Raw genomic sequence first — 21,124 nt, forward strand, 5'->3', positions numbered from 1 at the left:
AGTCAGGGAAAAGTGCATGTAGTTGGGGCAAATTTACATCACCCCCCACTTCTGTCAGTCAGTTGGAGGACTGTGGAAATGCACCTAGTCGGGGGAAATGTATGGGCTACTAATTGTGGACCGTTTCATCCACAGTGTGCAATAGGCAACATTAGCCAACATGGTGAAAGTAATTAATAATGAAGAATTTAAACTTTGAAAACATTTTTGGTATCCCCACAACTTTTTAGATTCATGAGCACCCAGTGAAAGAACGGTTGGGTTCTGAAGCCATCCCTTACCAAAATGTTGAAATAACTAGTGCTTGCAAACATTACATTTCGAAAGTGAGGGAAGCATAGAAGACAACTCATTGTGTGAATACAAAAATGTGGTGTGGCAATGGCTGTCTTATGTTAGATATTGAAATTAACATTTGCAGAGGAATCCAAAAACTTGACAAAAACGTTAATCTCATTAATGGCATTCAGTTTGAGATTATTCATCACATGATCAAAGTTTGTCCCGGGAGCATCTCAAGTCCCACTATAATGACAGACAAAGATAAAAAGACTAGTTTGCGTCTGACGTCATCTGTCAATCAAACTCCGAGCACGGTTTGTTTACAAGTGTCGTGATGATACGAGTTGCTGAACACGGCGGTAAAACCGGGCGCCTTATTGTTAATTTTGCACCTTTTAACATACAAACCATCTCAAAAGTTAGGTCTTAATAGTAGGAAACTTTTTTTGGTGAAGGCACCATGTCCACAATGCCTAGAAAAGTTGCTTTTTGCCTTGTAAGAGTACGTATTTTTCGCCATTCACTGCTATTCCTTTTCTCCGATGGGCACCAGCCAGATGAATCGACCTTCCTTATACGCGCTATTAGCCAATCAAGGATCGTAGAGAATTTGATTGACAGTGACGTCAGACGCAAACTAGTCTTCTTATCTTTGTCTTTCATTATACATACCTCCAAGAGTCAATACCTTAACAGTGCTACATATTTTGAACGGCTATTGCACATACAACTTTCTTGTACTCACATGATGAGCTTCCTTACCTGCAGGCATTTCAGCCAGACGACCAGAGATCTCACGAAGAGCCTCGGCCCACCTGGACGTTGAGTCTGCCATCATGGACACATTGTAGCCCATATCACGGAAGTACTCGGCTAGTGTGATACCTGGTGGCAAAAGATGATGACAATTTGGTTAGCGTGATGATGATACAATAACTGCGCGTTTATGATAATAACAGAAAAAGTGGGCACAACCACTTATTAGAGTGATCACTTTCTGAATACTTTTAGAAATTCCACATACTCGATCTTGCCGTTTGCACTTGTGCAAACGGCAAGATTTAACTTTTTTTCTGGTGACTTGGATTTAAGAGTTGTTTTTAACTAATTTGGGGTCGCTGATTTCAAATATGGCATCAGTTTTTCCCTATCAGGTCATGTTTTTTTTCCATGACAAATGGTGAAATTTCATGAATTACTATTTAGAACACATATGTTTAATAAGCAAGGACAGGATGAGTATGAGCACGGTGAACGATTTCACCATAGAGTGAAAATTTGAAGTGATATGCAAAAACTAATGCTATATTTGAAATCAGCGACCCAAAATTACCTAAAAACAACTCTCAAACCAAAGTCACCAAAAACTGTGTTGGTGAATGAATTATAATTCATGGATTACCAAAATGGTGCGGAGTCTGTACGTTCACAAGTCAAGCTTTCTCATTGTTTTAAGATGTGATTTTTTGTACCAGGATACCATTTGGCAGTTCGTATTGTACTTGGATTTTAACTTCAGATATAACATGATTCTTTTATTGTTTTAAAGAAATTGAGAATCGATCAGTGACGTCAGTGTGCATTTCATTTGGTGCGGCTTCAAATCTTGAGCATTGAGCGTTTGGTCAAAATCGCTAGCATATACACTCACTAGTTTAAAGATGCCGCATAGATACACACACGAAACAGATGCTTCAACATGTTGACTATTAGCAAGTTACAGCTACCTGCCACGTCAGGCTTTTCCAGAGTAAATCCAAACACCCCTTACAGAAGATATGACCTGAATCTCTACACAGGGAGTGTGAATTTCAAATGGGGTTACCTGAATGGGTGACTCCATTTCAAATCTACACTCCCAGTGTGTGGGAGATTAAAGTCATGTCTTCCATAGGGGTGTATGGATTACAAATCAAATAGCCCATTTTCATAGATTTTAGTCACATTAATATGTGACATGATCAAGGTGAATGAGTCACATGTCGACCCTGGTCGAAAATGAGTTTAATATATATTCTAAAGAGGACATTTAGAGCTTTCAGGAACTGAAAACCCCATGTTGATACAACATTTCTTTGTGAAGTTACGTCAATTTATCAATCGCTGAAAACAATATAAAACAAAAGAATTTTAAAAACCTTTTAAAAACCTTTCTCAGAAAAGAATTTTAACACTTTCTTTGTCAATATCTCAACATCAATATTAGCTACATCCGACTCATTTCCCTTGATCGTGTCACATATAAGCTTTTAATTATCAGGGCTGGAAAAATGTTTATTTCCCACGAAGATAAGCCTAATTTCTCCTCAAGACAGCAAAGTTTCTCATAAATATCTTTTGTATTTCATACATCGGGTAGTATGATTTGCCTCCAAATCCCAAAATTTCCCTGGAATGAGCTTCCTGGATTGATTCCAAATTTGCCCAGGCCTGGCTAGAGGTCATTTTCAGCCATCTTGTAGGCAAAACTAAATAATTACCCTCAAGTATAAAAGAAATCACATGCTGCATGATAACCTAGAGACCCGTACACAGATTCCCTCCCATGACAATAAAGAGAAATGTATTGTAACAGTATTTATTTACCCAAAAGATGGCGAAAGGCTGATGGCCTCTGTGCATGTTCTTACCTGTGTAAATGGAAGCCTCCCTAGCAGCTACTGGCATGTTGGATGTATTAGCCACCAATGCTGTTCTCTTCATGATGGATTCTGTCTTACCACCAATTTCTACTGAAAGCTGAAAATAACAACAAATATCATGTATTTTGCCTCTGCAGGACATAAACTGGAGCACTGTGGTTCTCAATATTTAACTCATAAATGTCCCTATTAGACCATAATTCACCATTTTAAGGCACAAGTTGCCTTGAAAATGAAGTGTAGATGCGATAAAGTAGTAAAGTGAAATGAAGATGTGATACAGTAGCCAGACTATGGTCAAACTCAGTGCTTCACAAGTACATTTTTCTTTCTTTCTGTAAACTTAACTGTCTCCAGTGTCAGGATCTTTATGCAATTTAAGTCCACATAGATTTGCTCTGCTAATGCCCTGCAAATATCTGCACGAATTTGATTCACGCTGCATTCTTAGGCCTGCCAAATCTGAGCCCCAACATTTCTTACCTCTGGGAAATCTCTAAGTACTTCTGACATTTCGTTACCACGCTCTCCGCATCCTACGTAGATGATGACATCACTATTGGAATACTTGGACAAGGATTGGGAGATGACGGTCTTTCCGCAACCGAAAGCTCCTGGAATGGCGGTGGTTCCTCCCTGCACACACCTATATGTAAACAAACAAATTGACAACAAATTTAAAGAAATATAAAATAAAAACAAAAAACAAACCAAATATGGCTAGTTTGATTCCTGTAGGATAGATACCAAAATGTTCTGTTTTATTGGCAAAGAAAACGGAATTGAGTGTTTTGGTGGAAAACCAGTTTATATTATAACTTCTTGGAGAATACTTCGTCAGACTAATTAATTCTATTTTAAGCTTTGCTTTGCCTTAAACAGTCAGTACTCAGGCTCCAAATTCATGCTAACAATAATGGTTGGTCTTATGTTGAAGGTGCAATTTTGCAATCTAAAAAATGTTGGAAACTGGTATTGCAGAAAACGGAAAACTTTGGTCTCTACAGTGTAGGACAGGGATTTGTGTTTGGGAGCATATTTACCTCATTTCATATTTAATACTCTGTGTGCTGGCCACAGGCTTCAACATAAGAAGTCCCAAGTTTGAGATATTTTCTCAAAATATCAAGGGTTATGTTAAGAACCACTGAACGAATACTTGGCTTGTTTGTACTCATTTTAATGCATTCGTCATGCTGATTCCAAATATGATCTTGAAAATTTAAAATTCTGAAATTTTGGAATTTAAAAAAAAACATGTCGACTGCATGGAGAGAGTTAAAAAAAAAAAAATTCAGAGCGGTTGCAATTCCATACCTCTTGATATGTATGCCCGTTTCACTATCCAAATCCACTCTCCTGTGATGGACCGAAGTCGATTTATCTAGCCATATTAAAGGTTTTGCATGTACTTAATGAATGCCCAGAAACTTTTATTGAAAAATTTATTGCAAATTTTTTCCTGAGACTTGTCTCCAAAAACCACCAACAATTCTGACTAAAAAACCCCTGCAGTGTATACACTTACGGGAAGAGAGCATCTAGCACACGTTGACCGGTGAGCAGCGGATGATTGGCGGGCATCTTCTCTGAACAAGGACGCATCTGTCGTACTGGCCAGACTTGGAGCATGGTGTGCTTGGTCTTCTCACCGTCAAATTCTGTCTCCAATATTGGCTCCTGTTGAGTGAGAGCAGATAAATAAATCAGCATCGCAAGTCCTAGATTGGGCTTTTCCTCCAGTTGAAATCTATATTCCATACACCCTCTATTTATTTGATTTAAAGGAGGATTTCGTGATCCTAGCATCCTCTTTTTATGACATTTTTCAGTAGATATCCACGAAAAAAGCTTATTTCCAAAATTTCAGTTGATTCCGATTTTGCGTTTGCGAGTTATGCATGATTATGTGTATTACACTGCTCCATAGACAATGTGTTGTAATTTTGTTCTGGTGCACGGGCGAAATTCAAATTTAGCGATATTTTTGCTAAACAATTAAGGGATCTAAAAAATGGCGTTTATTTGCGTTTCGACAGTATTTTTTGTGGGACATGAGAGCACCTCAGACCTATCGAATTGCATTCTGAATCTGAAGCATGTCTTTCTGATATCAAATAATTTTCATTTTTGAAAATCACAATATAATACAAATTTTATGGCAAATTATAAAATTTGATATTTTTCAAATTTTTGATATATAACAGTCCTCGAAGTAAATTATATAAATCTAATGATATATTCTTAAAGTGTATGTAGCAGGGAGGAAAAGCAGGCGGTCAATTGAAAATTTTGACCTTTCATATTGAAGATATGGATTTTTTCCCAAAAGACCAAATTTTTTGGTGTTTTGGGAAAAAATCCATATCTTCAATCTGTAAAGGTCAACATTTTCAATTGATCGTCGGCTTTTTATCCCACCTACATACACCTTAAGTATAAATCATCAGATTTATAAAGTTTACTTCAAGTACTGTTAAATATCAAAAATATCAATTTCTAATGATTTGCCATAAAACGTGTATTAAATTGCGAATTTCAAAAAATCAAAATTATTTGATATCAGAAGGACATTCTTCGTATTCAGAATGCAATTCGATTTGTCTGATGTGCTCTAATGTCCGAAAATAAATACTGTCCAAACGTTCATACCCCAGCCCTTAATCTGCAAGAAATATTTAGTACATAAACATTATGTAGCCAGAGGTATCCAGTGGTGTAAAAATCTCAACTTTTTTTGGGAAAAGTGGGGGGATGAGGCTGTGGATCACGAAATGCCCTTTAAATCTGATTTAAAAAAATTAAAATCAATTGTTTTATATTTTTTTATTCCAAGAACTGCTATACCCCATGATAAAGTCCAAAGATACCAGTGGAATTCTAGTCATATGCACAATCCTACCAGGTATTTACAAAAAAATCAAAACATGTTTTTACATGTGAAAATTCCAAAGAAAAAAAATTGGTAAAATCATGGAGAAAAATCTGTTGAATTCTGCACCTTGAAGATGAATTTTTAGCAATAGATAAAATGACATCATAGAGGTATTTTAATTGTATCCAAAAGATGTAGAAACATTAGAAATAAAGTAAAACAGTGAATTTAAGAATGAAATTAACTTAAATTTATCAAAAATGGAAAAAAATTAAAGAGTTGATTTAAATCAGTGATTTAAAAAAACCCATTTGATTTAAATCAATCGTGCCAACCCTGCCCACTTACCTCAATAGTGTAAGATCCTGGTGAAGCTATCCATGTGACTGTACCACGAGTCTTAGGGGGTAACATGAGTCTGTGTTCTATCAAGGAATTCTCCTCAACTAAACCATAGAAATCACCTCCAGTGATATGACTCCCAACCTATAATATGGAATAATCATACAGATCAAGATTAATAAAGAAGATTTTTATTATTATTTGCCAACATTAGGCCAAAAAAAAAAATTGTTGTGTTGCCCTCAAGTGGAAAAATGGGAAATTTGGGTAGGACGGTCGGATTATTATAATTTTCATTTTTATTATTTTTTTTTTTTAAACCTTCAGTTTTAAAAATCCTCTCAAATATTAAATAATGCTTGTTCAATTAGGGGACATTTGTCAATTTTGACTTCTGGATACCTGTTAGACAACAATTAAAGACTAGTCTTACAATAAAATATTAATTTTAAGTGAAAAACATTGAGTTTTTGAACAAATCTGTAAAAATCATCATTCAAAAAAAAAAAAAAAAAAAAAAATTGCGACCCTGATTTTTCAGGATTTAGGGTAGGACGGTTGAGGGCAACACAACAATATTTTTTTTTTTTTTGCCTTATGTTGGTTTCATACTTTCTTGCCGCTTTGAAGACGATTTTACTTCACTGTGCAGTCGCACCAGAAACACTAGCGGTGACCAGTGGCAAGCCGATATATCGGTCACTCCACTGCTTTGCCGCCGCGGCAGCACCGCTGGGAGTTGAATTCAAATCAACTCGGAGCTGTGCTGCTCTAACGTATGAGAACAAAATACTATTTTGGAGCGGTGCGCTTGTAGACAAGTGCAAGCGGCATGATGAAGAGTCACGCCGCTCAGCGGCAGAAAGTATGAAACCAGCATTAGCCTGAGTGGACTAAATTAGGTCACATATTGTGCTGTATAATATTGATATCAGTAACATCTATTCTGATGAACTAAAGGGACATTTTGTGATTTTAGCATCCAGGGTATGGTTCAATAGATATCCATCAAAAGAGCTTATTTCAAAAATTTCAGTTGATTTGTACATTGAATTTGCAACTTACACATGATTACATGTATTACAGCCCCCATAGACTACTGTTTTGTAATTTTGGGCTTTTGGGCTAATTTCGGGCTCTTTTTTGTCTTGCATGATTCGCCAAAATGTTTCCCCCAAACAGGCTTCTATTCTCAAATTGAATCAGGTACTGCATTTGGTTCTGATATATGGCGACATTAGTTCTTTGATCGGTTTGTAGCACAATCCAAAAAAAGAGAAAGCAATCACGGTACACATTTGAAAAAAAAAAAGATCATTTGATGTACTTAAATGGCCAGATTTAAATTGATATAAAAGGTTTGTTTGTTTGATGGGTCACAAATATATTTCAGTCATATATCAGTTATTCATCCCCAGGGGGGGTACTCAGTACAAATAACCATACAGGGACGTGTCGCAAACATGGGTAGCATTTTCGGCTGTTTGGTATATCAATGACCCCTTTTCCCAAAACTAAAACAATTTGTGTTCAATTTGGCCGAAAATGTTGACTTTTGGTATATCGATGGGTCCAAATTTCTTGCAAAATTGGTATATTGATGGGTCCACTTTCAAATTCTCAGTGGCACACCCATACCAAAACCAAACTTGAGTACCCCCAGGCATTCATCACACCACAATTTTTACTCTGAGACGTCTTTGATTTCCTTAAAAATTTTTATTACGATACAGTGAATCCTCCTGGTGCGGCCCTCTTCATTGTACCCAAAACACACTAACCTATAGGATATTAAATTTTCACTTCAGAAATAAAGGACATTGATTCACATAACTTTACATAAGATCAGAATCCAAGGAGCACAATGAAAATGAAACTGTACTTACAGGAAATCTAAATAACATCCAGTATTATGTGTGACCGAACTAGCACTTATAATGTGCATTCCAAATGTTTGAGTGGATGTGTGCCCTATTTCAATGGGCTATTCTGGTTGAAATTCATACACCCTATGAAAACATGACCTTCATCCCCAACTGTGTGGGGTGTATGGATTCCAACTGGAACAGCCCAATGCACATGATAATGAACAAAAATTATATAAATTAAATCTTGCAAAAATGATGTGGGCATTGAGTTTCAATCGCTGTTATACTTGTACTATGGCCCCCAGTCTATGGCCCCTATTTCTATATCCCGATTGCTAAACCAATTTACATTGAAATTACCAATTACCATAGAATAATAAATATTATATACTTCATTAATATATTCTTGTTCATTGATTGGTTAAAAGTGGATCACATGACCAAAAATAGTTCTACCATCAATTACTCCTATCCGTAAATAGTACCTCTAAGCCGTAAATAGTATTTTCAATGTCCCGGATGAGCCGTAAATAGTACCTCCAAGCCGTAAATAGTACTTTTGACCATGCCTTCCGCGTGCGCGCATTCGACTGAACAGTTCACGCACGCGCGCTGTAATTAGTTAGCCCGATTTTAGCCTATTCGATTTTTTTGAAGGGCAAAATATAGGTTGTGCTTAAATTGGTTGTGCTGTTCACTCAGGATAGAAGCTGGAGAGTCAAAACGTCAAATAATTTTCTTTTAACCAATAAATGAACAAAGAACATATTAATGAAGTATATAAAACAAATATATACTGCCTTTATTGAAGTTCTGGTTAAAACTATGGTCCCTCGTTGAGATCAATTAATACTATTTTCCTTCGGGGCTGCGCCCCTCAGGAAAATAGTACTATTGATCTCACCTCGGGCCCATAGTTTTAACCAGAACCTCTCATGGCAGTATATATTTGTATAATATTTCAGGTTCCTTGAAATAACTTATTTATGTACCCACCAATTTAGGTCGAATGTTCATGAATAAAATAGTAATAATAATATGGGTCTCTTGAAATGGCTTGGTTATGCGATTTTTGGTCCTGATTTATTAAAAAAAAATTGGGGTTTTTTTTTGGGGGGGGGGGTTTGGGCAAATGCCCCCTGCCACTGTATGTAATTATTGCAAAATTAATCTTCACAAATGCCTAAAGACTCTTACTCTATCTCATTATCTCAAAACTTGTAAATCTGCTCTCCACCAAAAAGCAAGCTTACTTCACACCAGATCAAACTTTTAAAGTGTCTACAGACTCTTACCCGGACCCCTTTATGGGGCTGGAATTCCCACTTCTTGGTCCTGTTGAGTGATGCGACATTCACACCTTTCGGTATATATATGCTGTTGGATAGCCTGTTTATGTCCTGTATGTGTAATCGGTATCGTATCAAGAAAATAAACCATTACAAGACACTGTAATATCAAAGAATACAGACTCACCCTTATCCCGCTGTACGGAGTGAACTCCCATTTTTTCGTGCGGCTCAGAGCCGTGGACGTTAACGCCACGTGGGATGTAAATACTTTCAGTGAGTTCGTTAATGTCCTGTGGAGATGGAAGCAGTTAGTATGTGGGCATGTTAGTATTTGAAGTTAGTAGTTACAGCTTTCATGATGTATTAGACATGTACTTCAACCAGAGTTATATGAATGGTTAGCTTTGGATACCAGGATTAGTTTTGATGAAGTGAGAAAACATTAAATATTGTATGATATTTAAATGGGAGAGAAAGGCCCAATGGTTAGGTTTGGGTGGGGGTTGCATTTTTGGCCTTTTGGTATACCGGTGACCCCCTTTTCTAGGCCAATTTTGGTATGATGAGTCATTATTTTCAAAATGAAAATAGCCACATTTCCCTCACTGTAGCCAAACTTTTTGGGAAAAGATGTTAAATTTGGCAAATTTTTACCATTGGTATATCGACGATGGGCCCAATGTTTTTTGAAGAAAACATGTTAAAATTAAGCAAATATTTTGACCTTATCAATGGGTCCAATTTTTTTGGAGAAAATATGTCAAAATTTAGCCCTCACGATTTGATAAAGCCGGATATTTTGGCTTGTGGAGGTGCAATTTTAAAGGTAATAGCGTTAGTTTGAGGTTAAGTAAGGTTAGTTTGAGATAAACACCAAAGGTTTCATGTAAAATTTTCAGAGAAAATGTGGGTTCTTAATTATATTTGCTCACGTCCCACAGAGGGCCAAACATATTTCAAAGGGATGTGCTTGATGACCAAATATACACCTTATTTGCTATGTTTACTGTACATTTCAAAGCTGTTTAAGGGCCAACCACAATTCTTCCGGGAGCGGGATTGACCTATTAAGAACCCCTGGTTTAAATGTAGGGTTATATTGTATATTTATCATACTGGTTATAAAACGTTTTCAATAATTTTAATAATTTCTAAGTTGCTACAAAACATTATAACATAATGCTATTTTAGTGTTAACAAAAGATTTTTTGAAATGTTTAATTTATATTTTCAAAACATTTGAAAAGTATTTTGTTTTTGATAAAAAATGTTTCAAAATATGTTCCTAATCTGTTACTAACCTCACAGTAACATTTGAAGTTATTTAAATATTTTATAATTTTTAAACAAATGTTTTAAGGGCGTACTACACCCATATATTGGTTTGATTGGTCTAAAAAAATATTTTTTCATTTATAGCGAGGCGATATATGCACGGATCATGTGAAATAAATAAAAATTTAAAAAATAAATAAAAAAGGTGCTTTTAAACCATTGTATAGTAAGTCATTTTAGCCCTATATATTTTTTGTTTACCGTATCCTGGTAACTCAGATCGTGTTTCATAACAAACCATAATTTATTCTTTTCAACATGTTCAAGTAGGGTACATGAATAGAATACATTAAATCCTTTGTTATACTCTCTATAGAAAATCTAGTGGTGCTTGCAAAATATATAACACTGAATACATTAAATAAACACTTACACAATAGATGCATAGTCATTAGTCAATTTGATATTGATGTTGTTATTGATGTGTTGTTAGGAAAAGAAAAGGCTATTAGGTCACCGTATGTCAGGTTATAGGTCAATTGGTTCAGGTCAAATTTAAGCATCAATTTTGAATACACATGTGAGAGTCTGTGATACAAAATGTATCAGAATGAGGAATAATTTTGATATTCTGTCTTTAACTGGATATATATCGAGAAGTGCAAGGTGGATATATACTAATATACCTTGGGATGTAAATGGTGAGTACAATTTAGAATGCCTAGTTCAGATGGATTTCACAAATAAATATAAAATAGTTACCAAAATCACAAAAGTTAAGCTTTACGGAAAACTACCCAATATGGTGGTATAGGTGACAAGAAATACAATTTTTTCAACATTGCTGTAGTATGGTTGTGGTAACCTGTTACCTATGGCTTAATTAAGTTTCAGTGAAATAATGTCGCAAGTTAAAAATACAAAATATAGCTCAACATTGAAAATAGAAGCATTTTAACCAGTTCCTTTTTTGATAGTTGTGGAGCACCAAGTTCATGAAGTCATAAAAGAAATCAGGAACCACTTATTCCCATTTTACATATCAACTTTATTTCCCTAACGTGTTAGCAACACATATCCAAAATTTTAACGAAATCCGTTGATATTAAGCTTTCCAAAATGAAGTGAATTTAAATCATCAGTGATGTACCACCTTTTGGCTTCTACTTTTAAAAGCATGTAAGCTACGTTGATACCGATGCCACCAATAAAACGAGAAGATTTGCCCTTCATTTTGCATACCACTTTGTCCAATTTTTTTTGTAATTTCTTCACAAAATGCAAAAAATGCAAAAAAAAAAATCAATGGGTGTAGTACCCCCTTAACAATATTCAAAGAGATGTTTTGTGTTTGCTAGGCTTAGCATTAATACTATGCAGGATGTTTAAAATGAATTGGTTAATGTTCTGATGAGGGCAACAACATGAAATGGCATGTTAATACTTGAAGTTAGTAGCAAATAAGCATTATTAGATAAGTACTGGTTTAACCCTGGTTAAGCTTTGAATTCATAGGGTAAGGGAAGCTGGGAAGGACATGTTTTTACACAATAAGCCAAATCGGCATTGGAAGTTTGCAATGCATTGTGGGACAGTTTTTGCAGTTTTTGGACTCTTTGCTCTCTGACCTATTGGGAAAATTCAGAAAAATTGGTTTTTATGCGTACAAAATATAATCTAAAAGAATGAAAACAAACCCAAAAAACATTATTATTGATTAAATAAAATATGTAATGTAAGTATTTTTAATGATATTCATTATGACAATAATAAATAAAATTAATAATAATTACTGCAATTTTCCCGATATGGTCAAAGTGTCCCAAAACTGCTCTCAAAAACCGGAAATTACAATGGTGATTGGGCTTATTATTCCAAACATTTCACTAAACAAAAGTTGGTGTTGTACTTTAGTTTACAGCTACATAATCACACTGTTAAAATTGTGTATACATGTAGTTCAATGTATGGAAATTTGAAAACAAATGAAACAGTTCAAAGTTGACAAAGCATGAAATATTACAATGTGCGAAAATATCCACCTTTACAGTATTAAGTTTTCTGAGCATAGTGGAAGTGGATGAGGATCTTGCAATAGAGTTTGTTCTTCTCAGTCGTTAATATGGATGCAATAATATGCGAGGGAGAATGTATACAGACACTTAGTCTATCATTACTTGACTGCACATTAGTCTAGAAAATTTAAATTGCGCATACATTAATCTAGAACTTAGCCTGCGCACTTAGACTGTGCATCTTAGTCTAGAACTTAAACTGCACGCTTTTTAAAGTTGATGAAAACCAATAAGATGCTTAATACCCACAGAATTAGAGAAGGAGAACCGGGACTCCCTATACCGCCATGTACAATCGCGCCGTCAGCTATGGGGAGAAAATTGGGGGTATTCGGGTCCTTGCCGACGTGCGCGGAGACGAACGAAAACAATTCTGCGTCTCATCTGAAGCGTTGTCGTACTGCGCGTGCTGGTCGCATCAAGTGCGTCTCTCATATGCGCCCATCATCCATGTCGCGCTTGCATGACAACGAATACCTCGAGCGCATTCCGAGGGAAACCGAATACCCCCAATTTTTGCCCCATGCCTGTATCAAGATGGCGGTCGAGTCCTGGTTCTCTGGTTTTAATTCTGTGTTAATACCACATCCACTTCAACTGTGCACATGTACAGGAAACTCAATCTCACTTAGTATCTGTATGAGTTTTCCACTTTAATGGAAAAAAAAATCATGGAATTGGAGTAAAAATGGAAAAACACAGAAAAATTGCACTATTGTGTACAGCCATATCAAAACTATGCACTTGTTGGCTGCTACATGTGATCTTTTTACATAATAGCTAGGAATAAAAAACTCATCTCAAATGGAGGTCACTTCAAATCATCTGCAAGTCACATAGTTTAAGAATAGAGAGAACATTCCTAAGTACAAATTGATTTAGCGATTCTACACAGACATAAATACGCAAAAGTTCAAACAAACCTGAAGTGGACGCTGAATACCATCAAAGATATTGTCCATAATTCCTGGTCCTAATTCTACGGAGAGCGGCTTTCCAGTACGAAGCACCGGATCACCTACGGTGACACCAGCTGTGTAGGTTGTGTAGTTAAGGAAATGTTCATCAGAGAAAAGTATACCACAGAAGGCATGGAAGCAATGGTTGAAATACATTGGGGTAGGGGAGTTGCAATCAAGAAGGCTGAAGGCATCATCGGTTTTTGTTGGTTTTTTTTATGGGGGGGGAAGGGTGAAGTGAATTTCAGGTAAAAGTTTGAAGGGGGAAAAAGTGGACATTTTGCCAATATCTTATTTGAAGGTAATTAGAGGGAGGTAGGGGAAAAGCCCAAGATTGGGGAATGTCCCCCATGCCCCTTTCTGAGCTGCTTATATTAAGGGGCATGGTGGCACAGCGGTCTTATTAAGACTTATTTGCGAGGTAGCTTGGGTTCGAGTCCCTGTGGCACCATTGTGTTGAGCGAGGTTCTTCACCCCTATTGCCTCTCACCTATGTGTACAAATGGGTATCAGCTTTATTCAATGCCAGGAAGGTACCAGACTTGCTGTGGAGGCGGTGTAGCGACCCCAGTGTCCGATTTACAATTTTTTTCCTACCTGCACTGGTGCATGTAGCCCAAAATTTCTACATGCACAGAAAAAAGTGTGCATGCACCAAAATTAAGCAAACATAAAATCACATTGAATCACGATCATTGTCAGTTAAGCTTGTAATAATATTTCCGGCTCCCCTGTCAGTGTCATTTTTATGCCGATCACTCGCCCCTTCACTCGCCGATTTCTCAGCCAAAACACTGGATGCTGCATGCTGTGGCTTCATCTGTTCTAGAACTAGTCGCCGACGAGGTGCACGATTTCCAGAATGATGCAAGTGTTTCCTTTTTTGCTGGACATTATTATGATTATTTTCCGTACGTAGACAAATATTTCCCACGGTTTAAATTCCGGTTCTCACATTACGCTAGCCCCTCTAAGGGAAGTCATAGTCTTGGACCAGACTGTATGTGGCTATCGCGAATGTTCGTTAGGATGGACAAGTATCAGACTGATGCAAACTGGCTGTGTAGAAGACTAGGGAAGTCAATGAAAAAGTGACAGTTCTCAAGTGATAGGGGTATCGGGAATTGTCAATTGTGCGATTTGTGCCAGCCCTTCTAATGAAGTCAGAAGATGTTGCGCTAAAAATAGATTGGGTTTTTCCCAATCGGACTGACTGCTTGCTTACTTTTGTATATTGGCCTTGTCATATCGCTAGCGCTAAAATCGTACATGCACGTGTGCAGGCAGGTAGTGAAAAGCTGCATGCACAGAGGGAATGTTACATGCACTGGTGCAGGTATGCAGGTGGTAAATCGAACACTGAGCGACCCCCTGGCAGCAACATTACATGGAGGTGTCTCAATCACTGTAAAAGAGGGATGGGCATTACGGCCTGCAAACACAACACATGTTCATCCCCTTTTCCTTCTATATTACTCCATGAATTCACTCATCATTCTAAACTTAAGGATACAAGTTTCCTCGTAGACCTGAATCGTGGCCATGTCACCTTCAAGCCTGATGATTTCTCCTACCAGCTCACTGTGGCCCACACGTACCAATTCGTACATAGCAGCACCAGCCATGTGTTCAGCTGTTACCACTGTAATAGGCAAGTAACACAATATTCTTTGTTAGATGTGATTGGGTAGCAGCATCAAACATTTATGGGAGATTGTCCGGGGAATATGCTATGGCGTATCACCTCAAAAAAAAAAAAAAATCATCAAATTCTGGAAATGTTAAATAACAAAAAAAAAAAGAAAGCTTTTTTTAACAATGGCCCCAAATCTGAATTTCAAGATATACTTTTTTAACAAATGCAAAATTTTGTTGTTTTTATAGCCCCAAATCCGAATATCGCTCCTGTGTGGAATCGAGTCGCCCATAAATAGATACCGGTAGTGATTTTCAGGTAATTTTGTGCCCGGGTACCCGGCACATTTTTCGGGCGGGTAACAGGGTACCCAAAATTGCAAAAAAAGAAAAATTGCAAAAAGTTTTTGTTGTTTAATTTTAAAAAATGATTTAAAAAGCATTGAATTTGATTTTTTTTTTTTAAATTTCGGGCACCGGGCAGGGTATTTCCTGCCCGGTATTGTAATCTCGGCAGGTACCCGCAAGCCCACATGAAAATCCCTGGCTTAACAGGTATATACTTACCAGGTCCAGACACAGCATGTACATAGCCATACTTGCTCTCCTTGTCCCCATCTCTCCCTCTCTTACTGGAATCCATGATTAAGAACTAGATCTGATAGAATTGAATAGAATGGAAAATGACAAATATGTGTACCGGTAACTGTAAGGTTTTTTTTATGCAATGTTTATTGCGATGGCTGCTGTGGGAAAATATTAACAAATTGGCCATGCTATCTACTTTGTAACCAGGTCTATATGTACTCTGATCAGCTCATAATAAGCGGAATAACATTGTGGATTATTATAAAATTAAATATACAACTAGGCACCACACCTGTGTGAACTGTGCCTTGCGTAATTGTGTGACTGACGCACACATTGTGAATTTATGCGGGCGTAAAAATTCTCGCCTATTACAAGCTATTCATTGTATAGAAATAGAACTAAAACAATAACTTTCTGATGTCTTCTGCTAATACTCTGCTCCACCATGCCAGGGTAGTGAAAAATAATTTTCTTTTTGGGAACTTGAACTGCTGTTTGGAATATTTTCTGCAAGTGCAGAGGACAAGCCTAAACAGGTGGGGTGGTGGGCCCCTGGAATCCAGGGGGAAAACCAAGGTGGGGTCAAAGGATGCAGCACCCCGGAAAGCTCCTGGGTTTGAAGCAGTGATACATTTTCATGGGCAAAAAACAGCATCGCTAGGAACTGCTCCTACTTCTGGCACCATCCAGTGTCAGTGGCATGGATGGTCAGGTCAGGGCTTAAGCTGGTTTCATACTTTCTGCCGCTTGCCGCTGAGCGGCATGACGCTTCATCATGCCGCTTGTACTTTTCTGCAAGCGGAGCGGCACACCGCTGAGCGGCAGCGGCATGACTCTGAAAGCTACTCTTGCCGCTCAGCACCGCTCCAAAATCGTATTTTGTTCTCATACGTCAGAGCGGCACCGCTCCGAGTTGACTTGAATTCAACTCCCAGCAGTGCTGCCGCCGCGGCACAGCGGTGGAGTGATCGATATATCGGCTTGCCGCTGGTCACCGCTAGCGTTTTTAGTGAGACTAGCGTTTTTAGTGACACCCGCGCTTCACGCGGGTCCCCGCTAGATGAGTAAATGGGAGCGTTCACTCAAACAGGAGGAATTACTGAACAGGAAGTCTTCGTATGCCTTATCCCGTTGTCCCATCCCGTATCCCTAAACCATAACCCCTTACGCAAATTAGCTATGTGGACCCGTGTACGCCGTGCGTGTAAGTCAAGTGGCGCGCGTCGTGTACGCCGACGACACTAACGACGGCACGGTTTATGCTAGACATGTGGAAAAACTCGCTTTTTTACTGTTTTTGCAGCCAATTCTTGACCGTTTCCATCCAAATTTTCGCATAACCGTCTCGGTATGTTCCTCGATCTCCCGTATGAATTTGGCGACATTTGGATCGAAACTGACGGAGCCTTTATACATGATACATACATGTAGATACAACATTAGCCTATTTATAGTAAGATTGCGCAGTGAAGTAAAATCATCTTCAGAGCGGCAAAGCGGCAAGCGGCAGGAAAGTATGAAACCAGCATTAGTCACTGTTGAAAAAAAAGGTCAGATTATCATTCTCATGCACTATTTTCAGCATTTATGCACACTAGCTGCTCTGGGGAAAGATTAACAAATTTCTCAGCTTTGAATTTATTTGATCACTAGGAGACAGAAGGAAGCTTGCATCACCATCATTCACCGACACCGGTTTTGCATCCAGCTTTTACACAACACCAATTTGGAAATAAAATGAGTGAGTGATGGAATAAAAGGCATATTTGTTGTACACCTTAAAAAATATATACAAACCTTGATGTGAAAATACAATCTGTTAAACTAGGAATTTTATTAGTACAGGGTACCTACATTGTACAGTATTTCCTTGAATAAAGGCCCTGGGGGCATTGCATTTTCCAAACAGAGGGTGTTTATTAAAGGTCATTTTTAGAACAATAATTCCTGTTGAAATCATATGATTAGGTAAGCTTAAAACTCAAGCTGAAATGATGAACTATGAACTTAGGAACACCGACATTTACACCGGGTTTACGATCAGATTTTCACCAATTATCGACGTTATTATCGACCATGTGTGCAACTTGATAAGCTTACTACACAAGATAGCATGGAAATTTTGGCATTTTGAAATATCTTGGTTGAAAAAGTGGTGAGAGTGTTTATTTGGGGGGTGACTATTCAAGGAAATACGGTATACCGTAGTTGCTCTTACTTCTACTTCTACGTTGATACTCAGCATAATCCTCCAGAGGATGTAGAGCCAAGGAAATAACTTAGAATGCTCTAGTGCGGTGCCAAAGTTGCGGTGCATATTATACAGGTTCAAGTAAAAAAGTCTGGTCCTTTAAATGTGTGCTGCAACTGCTCCCTTGAAGGCCTCAGCTGTTGGCAGGGCGAGGACATCTCCAGGGAGGTTGTTCCACCAGTTGACGGGTACGTGGGAAAAATGAGTATCTGTACAGTTGGATGCGAGATTGAATGGCTTGGTACTTGAGAGGGTGATAGGACCTGGTGCTGCTCTGGACCATAGGAGTGAGGTAATGGTCTGGATTTATGGCAATCTGATGGTGATGGATACGGTACATCAAGATGAGGCTGGCGGCTTGTCGTCGGCTCTCAAGGGAGGTCCACTGGAGATCACGTAGCATAGCTGTGACACTCTCCCTCCGACGGTAATTATTGGTGACAAAGCGGGCAGCTTGACGCTGGATGTTTTCAACTTTGGATATACTCTTCTTGGTGTACGGATTCCAGACAACAGAGCAGTACTCCAAGTGTGGACGGACTAGAGAGATGTAAGCCTGTTCACGTAGCTTGCGGGCGCTTCCTCTCAAGTTGCGTCTGACGAGCCCTAACATTCTATTGGCTTTGGCAGTGATGGTGTTTATGTGGTTTTGCCAGGATAAGTTGTTGGATAAGGATAGTCCGAGGTAAGGGTAGTCAGGCACCATGGTCAGCAAACTTTCTCCCATATGGTAGTATGTATTAATTAAGTTACGCCGGAGAGTGAACCTGATGGTATGGCACTTGTCGGTGTTGAACTTCATATTCCACGTGGTGGACCAACGATGGAGAGAGTCCAAGTCTTGTTGCAAGGCTGCAGAGTCGTTGCTGTTATTTATGGTCCGTACATCAAGCAGTCATCTGCGAAAAAGCCTAGTCTTCGATGTTGTTCCAGATGGCAAGTCATTGATGAAGCTAAGAAATAGTAGCGGACCCAACACTGTGCCTTGGGGACACCTGATGTTACTGGTACCCAGCTGGATGCCTCTCCATCAACCACTACACGTTGGGACCGTTTGGTGAGAAAATTGTTGATCCACAGCAGGAGGGAGTCCCTGACTCCATACTGGCGCAGTTTACTGATCAGCCGCTGGTGAGGCACACAGTCAAACGCCTTGGAGAAGTCCAGGACTACGGCGTCAACCTGCTCTCCCTTATCAAGTGAGCTTGCCAAGTCATTGCAAGTTATCACAACAGTTATAGGAGGGTTTGCAAGGGCTTATGCAGCCAGCCCTGTAGAGGTCATTTTTTATTTAAAAATGGGCGATTGTATTACAAATCTGTAAAATGTGTTGGCAGCAGAATTTATACCACTTTTTTACCAGTAATCAGTAATACAAAAAAATATATTCTTGATATCTCCTAAAAAATCCAAAAGACAACCCCTGTCATGGTAAGAGGTCCATATGTACCCTACCCCCATTAGGGTTAGGGTTTTCATGTAGTACTTGCTAGACTGAGCTGAGCAGTGCTGAGTGCAGTGTCATGTGAGACAGTGTCAGTAGCCTACTGTAATTCTGTTCTAAGACTGTGCATTCAATGATTCATGCATTACTGAGCTGATTTATAAAACCATATTACCTCTCGTTCTCTTCATCTTTCAACTGATTGTGACAACCATATTAAGTATATGCATTCACAATACAATAGCCTAATAATTAAGTATTTGTTATACAACGATTTCTTACCAAAAACATGATATTTACACACTCCTATACTCACCGAAACTCCTACTCCGTGAAAAAATATAGCAGAGACAGGAATCATGTGACCAAAGCAAAGGGCAAAGGTCATAAGAAGGTCATCTATCGTGGCGGTATGGCCAGACGCTTTTAATATTTTGTATAACTTTGCCCCGGGAACTTTGCATATTTTTAAAGCAAATTTAAGGGATCTAGAATGAGCGTTTATGGCGTTTCGACAGTATTTTTTGTGGGACATGAAAGCACCTCAGACGTATCGAATTGCATTCTGAATACGAAGCATGTCTTTCGGATATCTTCCGTTTTTTTTAGGACACTTTGCCCTTTGACCTATCTGGAAAATTCGGGTTTTGTGCGTACAAAATATAATTTAAAACTTGTTACTAGAATAAAACAAACTTAAAAACATTATTATTAAATGAATTAATTATTTAAATATTTTTAATGATAACATTATGACAATAATAAATAAATTATTAATAATTACAGCAATTTTCCCGATAGGTCAAAGGACAAAGTGTCCTAAAACTGCAAAAACTGTCCCACAATGCATTGCAAACTTCCAATGCCGATTGGGCTTATTTTCATTGTTTGAAATTCACGATATAGGCCTAATACAAATTTTATGACAAATTATTAAAATTTGATATTTTTCAAATTTTTGATATATAACAGTCCTCGAAATAAATTTTATAAATCTAATGATATATTCTTAAAAGCTCTTAAAGTGTATGTAGCTGGGAGGAAAAGCCGACGATCAATTGAAAATGTTGACCTTTTATATTGAAGATAAGACCTATTTTTTTTGGTGTTTTGGGGGAAAAATCCATATCTTCAATACGAAAGGTCAAAATTTCAATTGATCGTCGGCTTTTCATCCCACCTACATACACTTTAAGTATAAATCATCAGATTTATAAAGTTTACTTCAAGTACTGTTAAATATCAAAAATATCAATTTTAATGATTTGCCATAAAATGTGTAGGCCTATTACATTGCGAATTTCAAAAAATCAAAATTATTTGATATCAGAAGGACATTCTTCGTATTCAGAATGCAATTCGATATGTCTGATGTGCTCTAATGTCCCAAAATAAATACTGTCCAAACGTTCATACCCCTTCCCTTAACATGATAAAATAATACAAATCATTGGCGAACTAAACTACATGATCAGCTGATGATGGCAAAAAAGCCATGGGATGAAAGAACGAACGGAAGAAGAACTAATAAAGAGAGAAAAAAGAAAGAGACCGGGGAAAGAGAAAGAACAAAACATGAAAAAAACATGAAAA

At 37.8% G+C, this 21,124-nt stretch overlaps 2 protein-coding genes across 3 annotated transcripts in view; both read right to left on the reverse strand.

Annotated features, from left to right (window-relative positions):
* The window catches only part of LOC140170058 (V-type proton ATPase catalytic subunit A), a 32,545-nt gene extending 12,623 nt beyond the window's left edge, over positions 1-19,922 (reverse strand). Inside the window, exons 1-10 of one of the 2 annotated variants that reach the window (XM_072193377.1) lie at positions 19,848-19,922; positions 15,813-15,903; positions 15,124-15,252; positions 13,575-13,684; positions 9,305-9,409; positions 6,148-6,285; positions 4,453-4,604; positions 3,408-3,570; positions 2,913-3,021; positions 1,045-1,167 (exon numbers count right to left, since the gene is read on the reverse strand). In XM_072193377.1, the coding sequence (XP_072049478.1) occupies positions 1,045-1,167; positions 2,913-3,021; positions 3,408-3,570; positions 4,453-4,604; positions 6,148-6,285; positions 9,305-9,409; positions 13,575-13,684; positions 15,124-15,252; positions 15,813-15,888 (1,105 nt within the window). In that variant the 5' untranslated portion in view covers positions 15,889-15,903; positions 19,848-19,922. Of the gene's footprint in view, positions 1-1,044; positions 1,168-2,912; positions 3,022-3,407; positions 3,571-4,452; positions 4,605-6,147; positions 6,286-9,304; positions 9,410-9,485; positions 9,592-13,574; positions 13,685-15,123; positions 15,253-15,812; positions 15,904-19,847 lie in introns of those variants that run through there. The other variant, XM_072193378.1, reaches the window with a different exon arrangement.
* Positions 18,221-18,793, reverse strand: LOC140169409 (uncharacterized). Its single transcript, XM_072192668.1, has one exon. It carries the CDS (start codon positions 18,791-18,793, stop codon positions 18,221-18,223), a length of 573 nt encoding a protein of 190 aa, XP_072048769.1.
* Positions 19,923-21,124: the final 1,202 nt, after the last annotated feature.

The sequence above is a fragment of the Amphiura filiformis genome, chromosome 14 (genome assembly GCF_039555335.1).
Source record: "Amphiura filiformis chromosome 14, Afil_fr2py, whole genome shotgun sequence".
Lineage (NCBI taxonomy): Eukaryota > Metazoa > Echinodermata > Ophiuroidea > Amphilepidida > Amphiuridae > Amphiura > Amphiura filiformis.